The following is a 14,582-nucleotide window of genomic DNA, read 5'->3' as shown; positions in this document are numbered from 1 at the left end:
ACAGAATTGGTGCGTATAATCATTACTATTACTATTAATTAAATTTGTATACTGCCCTTCATCTGTAGAGCTCAGGGTCATTCACAGCATAAAAATACAGGATAAAAACAAAACAAAAAATACCGTACATAAGAACAAAGCACAAAACAGAACGAACCAATAACCCTCCCTCAAGCACTATTCAGGTGAATAGTGATTCCAGAGACTTGCACAGAGGACTTTGCAACCTTGTGGAGCAGGTTATGGACCACTGACCTTTGTCACACACTCTGGAATATATATCTTGGAGGGTGGGGTATTTCAGGAAAACCTCTCTCCTCACTTTAAATAGGGGGTAATGTCCAGGTTTATTCCCTGCAGTTTAGGCTCGCCCATGCAAGACAAGCTTAGGAGTCAGAGAGAGAATTGGTACGTTTCCCACAGATTGTCTGATTTCCCTTATGAAGTTTTGATAAGCTCTTGGGTCTCAGTGTTTCTTACACGCTTAAGTTGTGGTTAATACAGTGATCGTAGTTTACCCTATAACCTGCTACTTGCCTCTTTATTTCTCACCCAAAATTTGGGAGTCAGATAGGAAGCTAAAGTGCACAAAAAGAGGAATGATATGCAATTCTGTAAATAGGGGTTAAATAGTTTTTTTTTTTTTAAGGGGACACAGGTGGTGCTGTGGGTTAAACCACAGAGCCTAGGACTTGCCAATCAGAAGGTCGGCGGTTCGAATCCCTGCATTGGGGTGAGCTCCCGTTGCTTGGTCCCTGCTCCTGCCAACCTAGCAGTTCGAAAGCACCTCAAAGTGCAAGTAGATAAATAGGTACCACTCTGGCGGGAAGGTAAACAGCGTTTCTGTGTGCTGCTCTGCTTTGCCAGAAGCAGCTTAGTCATGCTGGCCACATGACCCGGAAGCTGTATGCCGGCTCCCTCGGCCAGTAAAGTGAGATGAGCGCCGCAATCCCAGAGTCGGCCACGACTGGACCTAATGGTCAGGGGTCCCTTTACCTTTACCTTAGTTAATTTTTATGTGATTTTTTGTAGTAAGTTTTAAAATTAAATAATAAATATGCCAGAGCTCAGGAACTGATTTTGAGTTTAGTAAAGTTACTCAGCTGAATGCATATTTGATCAGCCTCAACTTGGCTTTGACTAGTGCTGTAGTACTCAGATGCTGAAGAGATAAAGGAACAGTGTTGTAATCAAAGGAATTTTAATATTCAGGAAGTTGTTTATGAGTAATCTTAACTTTGCATTCCAAGTGGGGCTTGAGCTACTATTAACAGGAACAACTTTAGGTGTGGTCAGTGCTAAGTTCAGTTTTGAGAATGCTTGATAGATTTATTTGAACATGAAAGGAGTGATTCCCACATTGTTGTCATCTGTTAAATGGAGCATGGGATCCTTGCAGGTTGGTTGCCGGGTGCTAGCGGTGAATACAGCAGCAAAAGGAACGAGAAAACAATGACAACCTACTGAATGTGAGAAATAAGGCTTATTGATGAAGTCCTTTTAATGAAAACACTCAGCAGTAGAGTCTTCCTGGACTTCGCCTCCTGCACTGTGGGAGACATGCCTAAGCCTCTTTGCAAAGTTTTCACATTTTGCCTTTGGACTGCCTTGTACCTGATCTCAGGCAAACTCGCCACAAGAAAGATGCATTTCGGTTGGTAGAATGAAAGGAAGGGCAAAATACAGCATTTGCATGGGTTGGAAAATGAGGAAGAATGTGCACTGAAAGAAAGGGGTGAAATAGCACCTTTTTAGGATCCAGGAATTTCAGTCTCCTGCTGTCCAATTCAACCCCAGCTCTGGTGGAATTTACTCCCTCTTGACCCCTCCTGCCCCCCCCCCCCAATGGTGCATTGTGCCCAGCTGAGAAAATTAATATTTTAATGTGAGATGAAGGGTTATTTTTGCCTTAGAGATTTCCTTCAAAACGGAAATCCTGTTTCACAAGAACTTAGACACAGGTAATCTGGGTTCAGGGTAGCTGCAACCACATCAAAGACCCTGCCATTCAATTACTTACAGCTCAAACCTGGAATGTCTTAGAATAGGGGTCGGCAAATTACGTCTGGGGGCTGAATGTGGCCCCCTCAGCTCGTAAATCTGGCCTGTGGACCCTGCCACCCGCTCGGTCAGCCCCTGCATGCTGCGGACACCACATCACAAGGGGACTGACTTCCACGATGCTGGCACGGCTTCTGGGCAGGTGCCTACACTGGCGCGGCTTCGGATTGGCTGAGGGAGTTGTTTATTTCCTTGACATCTGATGGGAGGGCATTCCACAGGGCAGGCACCACCATCGACAAGGCCCTTTAAAGTGTTGTGAGATTGTCATCTTCTGTAAACATCTGCCAGTAATAAGGCTCAACTCAAATTACCCTTGAATATGTAAATCACACCCACCAGTGTCTGTGGGCTGCTATAAAGAGTTTTGTAATGATCATTGGAGGAGCACAGAGAAGGAACCTCCGTCCCACAGCAAAAGACTGCTCTACATCAGTGCAGGTACCATCTCCACAACTGTCTCTCTACGCTTTCTTTTCTTGAGCTGCTTTGTTCCCCTGTTAGGGCTAAACCAGGGACGCAGGTGGCGCTGTGGGTTAAAGCCTCAGCGCCTAGGACTTGCCAATCGAAAGGTCGCGGTTCGAATCCCTGCGGCGGGGTGCGCTCCCACTGCTCGGTCCCAGCGCCTGCCAACCTAGCAGTTCGAAAGCACCTCCGGGTGCAAGTAGATAAATAGGGACCGCTTACCAGTGGGAAGGTAAACGGCGTTTCCGTGTGCGGCTCTGGCTCGCCAGAGCAGCGATGCCACGCTGGCCACGTGACCCGGAAGTGTCTCCGGACAGCGCTGGCCCCTGGCCTCTTAAGTGAGATGGGCGCACAACCCCAGAGTCTGTCAAGACTGGCCCGTACGGGCAGGGGTACCTTTACCTTTACCTTTAGGGCTAAACCACCTGTGAGGCAGGAAAGCTGTGTATAGCTCAGGGATCACCAATATTTTAAGTCCTGTGGGCACACTTCGAATTTTGAGTGAGTGCTGTGGGAGGTCCCCCTCCCCCGCCTGTCACTTATCTCTCTTCTCCCCCAAATCACTCCCTCGAACAAAAGGTGAATGCGTGCACATACACACTTCACAGAGATCTGGGAATTATCCTGAGCCTTTTAAAGTACACACAGCTGAAAGTGGATGTGGGAACCTGCGGCACTATAGAAATTTATAAGGGAAGAAAAAACTAACCACCCTTACCGTCCCAGGACTAAGGGAGCAGCCAGGGGCTCCCAGAGGCTTTGTGGGTGCCAGCGAAAGGCCTCAAAGGCCCCATTGCAGTCATCAATGCATTGCTGGTAATCCCTGGTCTAGCTCTTCCCTTGAATGATTTCCCTATCATTATAGCCACTTAAGAGACAGACTAAGAATCCCAGGGAACTGTGATGGTTTAGTTTAACAGCTCCTGTGACCTGGTATGGTTTGCTGTTTCTTAAGATTCTGCATGCATCCCTCCTTTATTTTTTTCATTTTTCTATTTTTCGTTTGCTGTATGGTTGGTTATGCATTTATTATAATCCAGCCTGTACAGTTTGTTTTTATATAATGGAAAGCGAACGTCTGTCTGTCTGTCTGTCTGTCTGTCTGTCTGTGTCCTCTTCCAGTCCTTACAAAGCTGCTGTTAGCTCCATAGTGGAAGAGATGGGGGAGATACTATATTTTTATCTGATGGTTAGAGTGTTTGGGGAATTTTGATTCAGAAAATGGCAGGGGGAGTGTAAGGGTAAAAAAAGAGAAGTCCTCTCTTCCCCAGAGCCACTACTTTGAACAAAATTGTAGAGCTCCATGGCTACTTTAAATTTAAAAACTTGGGAGAGATGCTATATTGGGGTGCCATCCAAGAGGGGCTGAGGACCCCCGAATTTTCAAGGAGGACCTGCTGGGCTTTTGCATGGCCACTGCGGGTCTTGCCAGGCCCTCCTGCAGCTAGGATGGGCCTTGTCAGGCTCTCTTTACTCTAGGTGAGGGAAACTGAGGATGGGACAGAAATTTGATTCAGTTTTCATTCAAAGGCGAACCTATCAAAATTGTGCTTTCCAAAACAATGCACAACCTGAAACTCAGCAACCTTTTGAAATTTACACTTGTCCAGATTTTGCGGTGCAGTTATCCAGTCAAGTAATGTGGAAAAAAATTGCACATATTGGAGTAAAGTGTCCACAAAAGTGCACTTTTGGATGAAAATAACATATTCATTGTTTCTCTTGTTGGTTTCTGCCTCGATGAGGCCATTGACTCTGTACTCTTCCAGTAATGACCCATCCCCCTTGTTGCTTAAGGTGAGGCTGCAGTGACAGTCAGTGCACCACTGCTTTTGTTCAGAATGCTTACAGTGGTGTCCAAACTTTCTTCAAAGAGGGCCAGATTTGATGAAGTGAAGGGCTGTGAAGGCCAACCAAAGTTGTTAACCTTTTTTAGGGTTGAAGTTGTTGAGCTTTTTAAACGATTTTACCCCAGGAATCTGCTGCAGGGGCTGGATTAAACCAACCAGTGGGCTGGATTAGGCCCCTAAAATGGACTTTGGACATGCCTGGTGCCTTAAGATGTCTTCTGTAGCTTATCACTCTCTGTTTCAACAGCTGTAACTGCTGAAGAGGTGACAAATATCCTGAATGTCAGCCAATCTTCAGGAAGGAATGGAGAAAGCAGGAGGAGATGAAGGTTTGTACACCCACAAGAACAAACTGGCACATTTCTTTTCATGTAAAGAAACCAAATTTTTTACTTTTCTATTTGTTTTCCAAGGCAATGTTCCCAAATCTGCAGATAGCTTTCTGAAAATCATTGGAGGCTAGATATTGAGAAAATAAAAGAATCAGAAGTGGCTTCAACATTACATTACATTACATTACATTACATTACATTACATTACATTACAGTGGTACCTCGGGTTACTTACACTTCAGGTTACATACGCTTCAGGTTACAGACACCGCAATCCCAGAAATAGTACCTCGGGTTAAGAACTTTGCTTCAGGATGAGAACAGAAATTGTGCAGCGGTGGCGCAACAGCAGCGGGAGGCCCCATTAGCTAAAGTGGTGCTTCAGGTAAAGAACAGTTTCAGGTTCAGAACGGACCTCTGGAATGAATTAAGTACTTAACCCGAGGTACCACTGTACATTAATATATATACTGTATAGAGAGACGTCTGTCTTTCTTTCTTTCTGAAGTGGCTTCAAGAGGCAATGCTCTCTGTATGGGGATTCCCCTGTGCTTAATCAGAGACCTGTAATTAGTGAAGAATGCTTCAGCACAGTTGTTGACAAGAATGAGACCTTGTCAGCATACACCACCTCTGCTGAGAGATCTGAACTGCCCCCCGATTTGGAATTGGCATTGTTAAAGATTTCACACTTGTAAGAAATCAGTCTTTTAATGCTGCAGCCAGCACCCACACATTGGAATTCCCTGCCTATTGATATCATATAGGCAGCTTCACTGTGCCCTTTTGGGCACATGCTTAAAACATTCTTGTTTAGGCAGGCCTATCAGGCCTATCCAGTCCCCTAGGGTGTTGATATGTTTTATAATCTCTTTTCTGTGTGCTCTACAATTTTAATGGCCTTTTGTATAGTTTGACTTATTTGTTTAAACTGTTTTCATTTTTTTTCCAAATACATTTTTATTGAGGTTATGCACATAACAAACATACAAACAAATACAAAAGAAAAAATTATAACAAAAAAAAAGCGTCAAGATATACAAGCCAACTTTTTCCTCTCTCTAACTATACAAAGATAGATTAATCTGGCTGTTTCACAAAACAGTAAACGATTAAAAAAAACAAACAAACAAAAAACACACACACACACGCAAAAACCACCTCCTGGACTTCCTTCCATCCTTTTGGTAAGTATCGAATATCTGCTTCCATTACGTATTTGATTTTTAATCTATAGGCCTAAATTCACACGCTGGTAGTATTGTTCTGACCCCGCCAATCACATTAAGCATTTATTCCAATATAGTTCCAGTATTTACTCCAATTTTTCAGAGATTTCTGTTCATCGTGGTCTCTTAATTTACCTGTTAATTTATCAAGCTCAGCATAATTTATCATTTTAATTTGCCAATCATTTATATTGGGGATAGTTTCCACTTTCCAATATTGTGCCAATAAAATTCTCGCTGCTGTGGTGGCATAGAGGAATATCGTTCTATCTTCTTTCTTAATATCTTTACCCGTCATTCCCAGCAAAAAGGCTTCGGGTCTTTTGGGAAAAGTGTATTTAAATGTTTAAACTGTTTTCATTGAAAATTTTTATATAACCTGTAAACCAATTAGAGGTTTTGTTATTACAGCCAAGCAGTATTTTCAAAAGAAATACAGGAACAATAAGAAAAAACTTTGAATCTCAAACTCTCAGAATTTCAGCACTGAGATTCAAACAGATGGCAAAGTTAATTTCTCTGTCAGTCAGCATTCCCAGGGCAACTTACACAACAACAACAACAACAACAACAACAACAACAACAACAAGTCTAATATAACTAAGACAGGCTTCTCCAACTTGGTGCCCTCTATCTATTTTGAGCTGTTACAGCTTCTATCAAGCTAAGCTAGCACAGTCACTCTGCGTGGGATTGATAGGAGCTACAGATCAAATCATCTGAGAAGCACCAGGTTAGCAAAGGTGGATCTAAAGCAATAATAAAACAGCAGAGTGCAATGTAAAATGCAAATAAATAAAAACGGGCTGCAGCTTAAAAGAATTAAAAACTTAGCCATGTGAATCCAACTTCTGTCCAAAAATTGTTAATGGATACATGAAGGCCTCTTCCAGGAACAGGAATCCGTCACTATCTCCAAAGAAATAACAGGACTTCTTCTCTGGGCATGGCTCTAACTGAGCTTTTCATGGTTTTCTGATTATGTTCCCATTCCTCCTCCACATCTGCCTGGGCCTGCCTTAGAGTACAGATTCCATACAGTATTTGGTTGACCACATACAGTCCTATGTTTGGAAATAACCCTGGCCTGTCAGTCTAAAGCACAGAGGCTAAGGTTTATCAGGACTAGGGCAACCAGGCTGACTGCTAAAGCAACAGGGCTGCTAAATGCTGAAGATGCACCTCTTTATCCTGTGCTTTGAAGCCTGAGATGTGTGTTTTCAGGACCCAACTTATTCCTGACTCTAATTGTTTTTGATTCTGACTTTTAAATGGTATTAACCCACTCTGGGACCTGCTGGTGAAGGGTGGGTAATAAATTTCGATTTTAATAATACAAAAAAAATACTATAGCGCTGGCTGTCAGCTTCTCCTTAGCCTCAGCAATACCTGGAGAACTCAGCAGGGAGGAGGATGGGGGCCAAACCTGAATTGGTTTGCTCTGCCTGCCATTGGCTCTGGCTAATGTGGGTCTTTCTTCATTCCATGCCACCATTCCCAGTGGACACCATCCACCACTGTTTGAAGGTTTGGTGTGGTTTCTTCTCATATATATTAGCAGGCTCTGTTCCCATTTGATGCTGCACTGAATCTTAGGCATCCCATCCCATGGTGGATGAGGGCAGGGACAGAGTTGGAGGCAAGCCTCATCAGAGCTTGTTTCCAAAAGGGAAATGACAAGCATACCTACAGAGTGAGGTAACTGATCTCCTCTGCAGAAACCAGTGTGTGCAGTTTTCCATCCAGGTTAGTGCTATTGAAATGCAGAATACATATCAGTTGGCTGGGTCAGTTTGATTGATTGCTTTCCATTAATCAGGAGGAACGGAATTAAATATACAAGCAGTGGGAGGTGACTCAAAGCCAGAAATCCAACAGCTAAGGCAAGAGAGAAAATAGGGAGCCAGTCAAAGACCAGCACCATGGACAGCTCTAAAGCTGTTAGGTGCAGAACAGAGGTCAGCAAGGCTTACTGGGCATGGGCTGGATCACTCTGCGGACCAGACTGGTGCAGCGCAATGCCGGAAAACGCGTCTGTGCATGTCTGTGATGCCAAGCGCCACAGCGATTTCCGGAGAAAAAATGGCGCAGCCCAAATGATATGAATCAGAACCATGCAGCAATTTCTGGACCATCTGCGGGCCGGATCCAGAACCCATTCGGGCCAGAACTGGCCCGCGGGCCTTAGGTTGCTGACCTCTGGTATAGAATGAACATCAAGCCGCTTCTCTAGGAAGCATTGATAAAGGCCCTAAACACCTGGAGTCCCATGCTCCTACAATATTCTTTTTTGAAGGCTGCTTAGTGTTTTCAGCCAGGGACAATATGTGCGCATGAGGTCTTGGCAAACCTTCAGGGTGGCTGCTTGCTGGGTTTGGTGTTTCTTGTTGGGTAGTCTGGGTTGCTTGGTTCCTTCTTGATGAGTCCATCACTTGCTCATCCCAAGTGGCTTTTCAGGTTCCCTAAGGCTGCACAAGCTCTTTGACCCACAGCTGCTATAGCAGTCTTGAAGGAAAAGGGCAAAGAAATGACAATATATCTCACCACCAGTGCCTAGGTTGCTTGTTGGGAGCCATGTCCATAACATGTTATGGCAAATGACATGGACTGCAGCCTACAGCATTGTCAGTGAAGGATGCATCTAATTTTTCATTTTGGCAGTATACTTACCTGCGGTTTTAGCACTGGTTGAACAAAGTAAAACTTTGTTGTAGTTGTTTAGTCATTTAGTCGTGTCCGACTCTTCGTGACCCCCTGGACCAGAGCACACCAGGCACTCCTGTCTTCCACTGCCTCCCACAGTTTGGTCAAACTCATGCTGGTAGCTTCGAGTACACTGCCCAACCATCTCGTCCTCTGTCGTCCCCTTCTCCTTGTGCCCTCCATCTTTCCCAACATCGGGGTCTTTTCCAGGGAGTCTTCTCTTCTCATGAGGTGGCCAAAGTATTGGAGCCTCAACTTCACGATCTGTCCTTCCAGTGAGCACTCAGGGCTTACCGTATTTTTCGCTCTATAAGACACACCAGACCACAAGACGCACCTAGTTTTTGGAAGAGGAAAACAAGAAAAAAAATATTCTGAATCTCAGAAGCCAGAACAGCAAGAGGGATCGCTGCGCAGTGAAAGCAGCAATCCCTCTTGCTGTTCTGGCTTCTGGGATAGCTGTGCAACCTGCATTCACTCCATAAGACGCACACACATTTTCCCTTACTTTTTAGGAGGGAAAAAGTGAGTCTTATAAAGCAAAAAATACAGTATTTCCTTAAGAATTGATAGATTTCCTCCTTCATGGATCACTGCCTTGGCATGGCGAAGGGGCTTTAATAACTCAGAGAAGCTATGAGCTATGCTGTGCAGGGCCACCCAAGATGGACAGGTCATAGTGGAGAGTTTTGACTAAACGTGATCCACCTGGAGCAGGAACTGGCAATCCACTCCAGTATCCCTGCCAAGAAAACTCCATGGACAAAGACAACAGGCATATAAAAGTAAAACTAGGAACTTGTTTAACCAACTGTAGGCACAATACTCTAACTCTGCACAATTGATGCCAAACAGGGCAGTTGCCATGTCATGCAAAAATGTGATTATTTCTAAGTATTGCTTGTTCCTTCTTTAGATTACTCCCCATTTTTTCTTGCATATGGATGTGTTTTTGGGTACATTATATATTTCCATCCTAATGTGTTCCCCAGTTCCTTCCGGGGGCGTTCGTCCAGCATTAGAGTATCCCTGGCACTGCAGACTTACAGACATCAACCACAAGATCCTCATCCTGCAGAATGACCATCTGATAGCATCCCCACCAAATTCCAACGCATCAGGTAACAGTTCTTATGATTCCTTTGCATCTTGCTGGTCCTGCCGTTACTGACTGAACACTTCTTTACATTCTGGAGCTGAGTAGCCAGGAATCGGGAAACAGGGTTTTTTATCATCCAGAACTCACCGGAACTTAGTTCCAGCACCATTGCCATTATAAGAAAACAAGTGAAGTGTTTGAAATATACTCAGAGTCGAGAGTAGATTTCATGCTCTTTATTCAGCTCATAGTGGTGAGGAGGAATGGAAGTTCCCCCGGGATGTCTCCTTTATATACATTATTTACACAATGGGCCCCATGTGATTGGCTAATTCCGGGATTCTCCTGTAGGCCAATTCGGTTGCGGATTCACTTCCACCTGGAGCTGGATTGGGTGGCTCCTGTGGACCAATCAGACTGCTGCATTCTGAATCCTATTGTTCTAGGACCAATCAGACTGCTGCATTTTGGATCCTATTCAACTCAGTACATAACAGTGTTCAGCAGTGGCATGTGGCCCTTGGAATGTTGCCCAGAAGGGATTGAGGACTGCAGGCCAAAAAGAGCTCCCCACTTCTGCCACAAGAGGTGGAAAAATTACAAACAGGGCATGGGATTATCTGTGGGTCTATACAAACTACCGGCACTATGTAGCAGAAACTCATGAAAACTGGACATGTGTCTACTGTAGTGATCATGTGTATAGACACATATTTGATTTTGAGGGGATCATCAGTAGTTTCCCATCCTATTGAAAACCTTCCTTCCATTTTGGCTTCTCCTACAAAATTCCTGTATGGGACGCAGGTGGCGCTGTGGGTTAAAGCCTCAGTGCCTAGGACTTGCCGATCGAAAGGTCGGCGGTTCGAATCCCTGCGGCGGGGTGCGCTCCCGCTGCTCGGTCCCAGCGCCTGCCAACCTAGCAGTTCGAAAGCACCTCCGGGTGCAAGTAGATAAATAGGGACCGCTTACCAGCGGGAAGGTAAACAGCGTTTCCGTGTGCGGCTCTGGCTCACCAGAGCAGCGATGTCACGCTGGCCACGTGACCCGGAAGTGTCTCCGGACAGCGCTGGCCCCTGGCCTCTTAAGTGAGATGGGCGCACAACCCCAGAGTCTGTCAAGACTGGCCCGTACGGGCAGGGGTACCTTTACCTTTACCTTTTACCAGCGGGAAGGTAAACGGCGTTTCCGTGTGCGGCTCTGGCTCTGGCTCTGGCCAGAGCAGCGATGTCACGCTGGCCACGTGATCCGGAAGTGTCTCCGGACAGCGCTGGCCCCTGGCCTCTTAAGTGAGATGGGCGCACAACCCCAGAGTCTGTCAAGACTGGCCCGTACGGGCAGGGGTACCTTTACCTTTACCTTTTACAAAATTCCTGTACCAAATAAGAATGCATGATTTACTCCCTCTCACGGTACTGACCCTGTTTTGTTTTTTGTCTCTAGAGGTAGTATTTGACATATATCCCAACAGAGGTATTATGGGAAATGTAATCTTTATTGGCTTCAATGGACGTGTCCTGTCCTGTGTGGAATCTGGAGGAGGGCCTCCTCAACTAAAGGCAGTGGTGAGTTTTGTCCAGGGCTGATCCAATCATTTTAGTACCTGCGGTGAACCACAAAATGGTGCCCCCTGCCACAGAAGAAGGTGGGAAGATCTACCTTAGGAACAAAGCAAGGAATCAAACCAACCTTACTCAATGGTTGAACTGGGAATCAAAGGGCATCATGGGTGGGAAAGGGCCTGCTTTGGCTCACTCTGAATGGGGTCCAGAGGGCAGCCCCTTCCCTTCTCTCCCTAGGGGTGGGAGGAGACCAGCAGTCCCTCCTATTCTCCGAGGAGCCACTGTGAATGGGGTGGGGGACTGCTAAGAGTGATGTGCCTTGGTCCAGTATACCTGAAGGAGCATCTCCACCTCCATCATTCTGCCCGGACACTGAGGTCCAGCTTCGAGGGCCTTCTGGCGGTTCCCTCACTGCAAGAAGCCAAGTTACAGGGAACCAGATAGAGGGCCTTCTCAGTAGTGGTGCCCACCCTGTGGAACACCCTCCCATCAGATGTCCAGGAAATAAGCAGCTATCCTATTTTTAAGACATCTGAAGGCAGCCCTGTTTAGGGAAGTTTTTAATATTTAATGCTGTATTGTTTTTAACACTAGATTGGGAGCTGTCCAGTGTGGCTGCGGAAACTCAGCCAGATGGATGGGGTATAAATAATAAATTATTATTATTATTATTATTATTATTATTATTATTATCCCCATTAAAACAAAAACTTACACGTTTAGATGAATTAATGCATTCTAGTAGGCACTGTTGTTGCTTTTATTAATTAAAGTTCTACCTTGCCTTTCCTCCAAAGGAGACCAGGGTGGCAAACAATGAAGCAATAGAAAAATACAATTAAAAATAAAGTGCAACCATATTAAAAAGTTTAAAAACAATAATATATTTTTAAAAAGCTATTTTTAGGGTATTTACAAATAATCCCATATTTCCAGGATCCTCCCCTTCCCTCCCACAAACATTTGCTTTCTCTCAAGCAACTGCAAGTGATGCAATACAACTTTTCTTTCTACCCAAGTCTTTGCGTTTCTGTTTTCTTTTAGCCTGGAAATATTAAGGAAATGTACAATGAGGTGAACGAATTCAGGAGCTCCACTTTCTTCAGAAAACCTGGTGGCAAAGAGACGTACAGCTTGGAATCTGCAGCATTCCCTGGCTGGTTCATAAGCACTTCTCCTGAGCCAAACAAGCCTGTTGGTTTGAGCCGCCAAGGAGCCACAGAGATCACAGAATTTTATATGGCGAGAATATAGGACTAAATGTGACCTGCTGCTTTAAAGGAGAATATCTGCCATTACCAGGGAGCTGTCATTGAAAATACATGACACAGAGGAAATCATCCCCGAGAAACCCCAACGCTTCTCCATTTGTTGTTATTTTTATTCTTTATTAAATTTGTTATTTGCTTTATCTTGCCCAGGACAACCCAAAGCGACCTAGAACCAACCAACCAACCAAATAAATAAATAAATAAATAAACAAACACCACACATACAGTAGATACATTAAAGTCTATAGGAAAAAAGAAATACATTAACACTCCTCCCACTTCACAGATAGTTAAGGACTAAAGGCCTGGTAATAGAGGAAAGTTGTTGCCTGGTGCCTAAAGATATGATTGTCCCAGGCGAGCCTCCCTGGGAAGAACATTTCATAAATGGAGAGACACTGCAGAAAAGGCCCATTCTCATGTTGCCACACGCCAGATCTCTTTTTGAGGGGGCACACAAAGTAGAGCTGCAGATGGTGATCGCTGGGTCTGGGTCAGTTAATATGTGAGAGGCAGTCCTTGAGATATTGTAGTCCAGTTTCTGGCTGATATATGTCTGTTGAGCTCTTCAGGACTGGGGAGCTGTTCGGGTGGGGGAAAGCCAGGATTTATGAGGTAAAATTTCTGGCAACGCTCCCGTGGTGTTGCTTAAGCTCGTATCTAGAAAGGCAGTATGGACACGACCTGGGAACTGTGTCCCTGCCATGGACGAATCGTCTCAGGCATGATTTGTGATCGGTTCCTCATGAATTTGGAATATTGGCGTTGATTATGGGACGCTCCTGAAATGGCATATGATAAAAGGCTGCAATTAATCAGCTGCCGAAAGGACTGGATTTGAGCCATGAAGGTATTTCAATGATTTTCAACAAGCGCAAAAATACTTACAATAGCCAGAATGGAAGCGGAGGCAAGGCAATGTTTGTTTTGATGGTTCCTAAATGGTCTTTTTCTCTCTTGACCACCCCTGTAAAATGAAAGAATCATGTGCAGGTGTTTTGATGTTATCTGTTACTGAGAGAGAAAGGGGAGCCAATGACTTATGCTCAACAAAGGGTTCTACAATTTCTTTTACACCCTTCCCTCTTGACTGAGGGTGAATGGAACTTATATAAATTTTCTTGGACTGGATCAGGAGTGGAGAAGAGAACAATTTGCTAAGGACTGCTAATTACACTTGGCAGGAATTTAAATATGTGACTTTGATCTTTAACTGCGAGCTGTGGAAAATAATCCCCAGAATTTTAATGGCAGAGCAGACATCAACTTGGGGAGTTGTTTATAGCTCAGCAAGTCCTTGAACAACGGAAGGAATGTTTTCAAAGGAGTGGAATGGACCAAGAACAATGACAATCTCTCTTCACACCCAGTCTGGGAACAGCCTGCTAGAAGGAATGAAAACTTGAATTTTTTTTTTTATATATGTTTGCAAAATAAGAATGGTGCTGATTGTAAGGAAACAAGAAGGCTAGTCACGAAAATGGATTAAAACTAATAGAAGGATGAGAATGTGATTAAAGAAGAAGAAGTGGCAACATCAAGAAGCATTGGACATGTTTGTAACAGGAGCGGGAAACCTTATTATTATTATTGAAAAATTGTATTAAATTTAAATAATTTGGATAAATTTATTAAAATTTGGAAAACACACACACACACACGCGAATGAAATATTGTAGCCCTGAGCCTTTTAAAGCTTTATAGGTCAAAACCAGCAAAGGCCACTGAGAGATCCAGCAGAATTAGGAAACAGCTTTCACCTTTGTCCCTAGCCCACCAGAGATCATCGACCAGCAAGATCAAGGCAGTTTCAGCCCCATGATGAGGCCTGAATCCCGAATGAAAAGGATCTAAATGGTCCACATCCTCCAGGCGTGCCTGGAGTTGTTTAGCAACCACCTGAAGATGGGAGATTTAAAACTGAGTGATTGTTGGCCATATTGGATTGGTCCAATGATGGTTTTTAAAGAAGCGGTATAATAACTGCCTCTTTCAGTGAGTTTGGGAAGG

The 14,582-nt window shown here is 44.4% G+C and overlaps 1 protein-coding gene across 1 annotated transcript; it reads left to right on the top strand.

The window, feature by feature from the left end:
* The first annotated feature begins 2,375 nt into the window (after window positions 1-2,375).
* LOC307203963 (interleukin-36 receptor antagonist protein-like) lies at window positions 2,376-12,712 on the top strand. Its single transcript, XM_079955290.1, has 5 exons — window positions 2,376-2,502; window positions 4,624-4,705; window positions 9,633-9,761; window positions 11,183-11,304; window positions 12,346-12,712. The coding sequence occupies exons 2-5, from the start codon at window positions 4,657-4,659 to the stop codon at window positions 12,553-12,555; spliced, it is 510 nt and encodes a 169-aa protein (XP_079811416.1). The 5' UTR covers window positions 2,376-2,502; window positions 4,624-4,656; the 3' UTR covers window positions 12,556-12,712.
* The last annotated feature ends 1,870 nt before the right edge of the window (window positions 12,713-14,582 follow it).

Source organism: Podarcis cretensis (genome assembly GCF_951804945.1).
Source record: "Podarcis cretensis genome assembly, chromosome: 15".
Lineage (NCBI taxonomy): Eukaryota > Metazoa > Chordata > Lepidosauria > Squamata > Lacertidae > Podarcis > Podarcis cretensis.
This window is presented reverse-complemented; position numbering and strand designations above follow the sequence as displayed.

Bases quoted from the DNA above. Each gene is read 5' to 3' on its own strand.
- LOC307203963 (XM_079955290.1), top strand. From the start codon at position 4,657: ATGTCAGCCAATCTTCAGGAAGGAATGGAGAAAGCAGGAGGAGATGAA. The intron at 4,706-9,632 runs GTTTGTACACCC...TGTGTTCCCCAG, and splicing joins GAAAGCAGGAGGAGATGAAG to TTCCTTCCGGGGGCGTTCGT. The intron at 11,305-12,345 runs GTGAGTTTTGTC...GTTTTCTTTTAG, and splicing joins CTCCTCAACTAAAGGCAGTG to CCTGGAAATATTAAGGAAAT.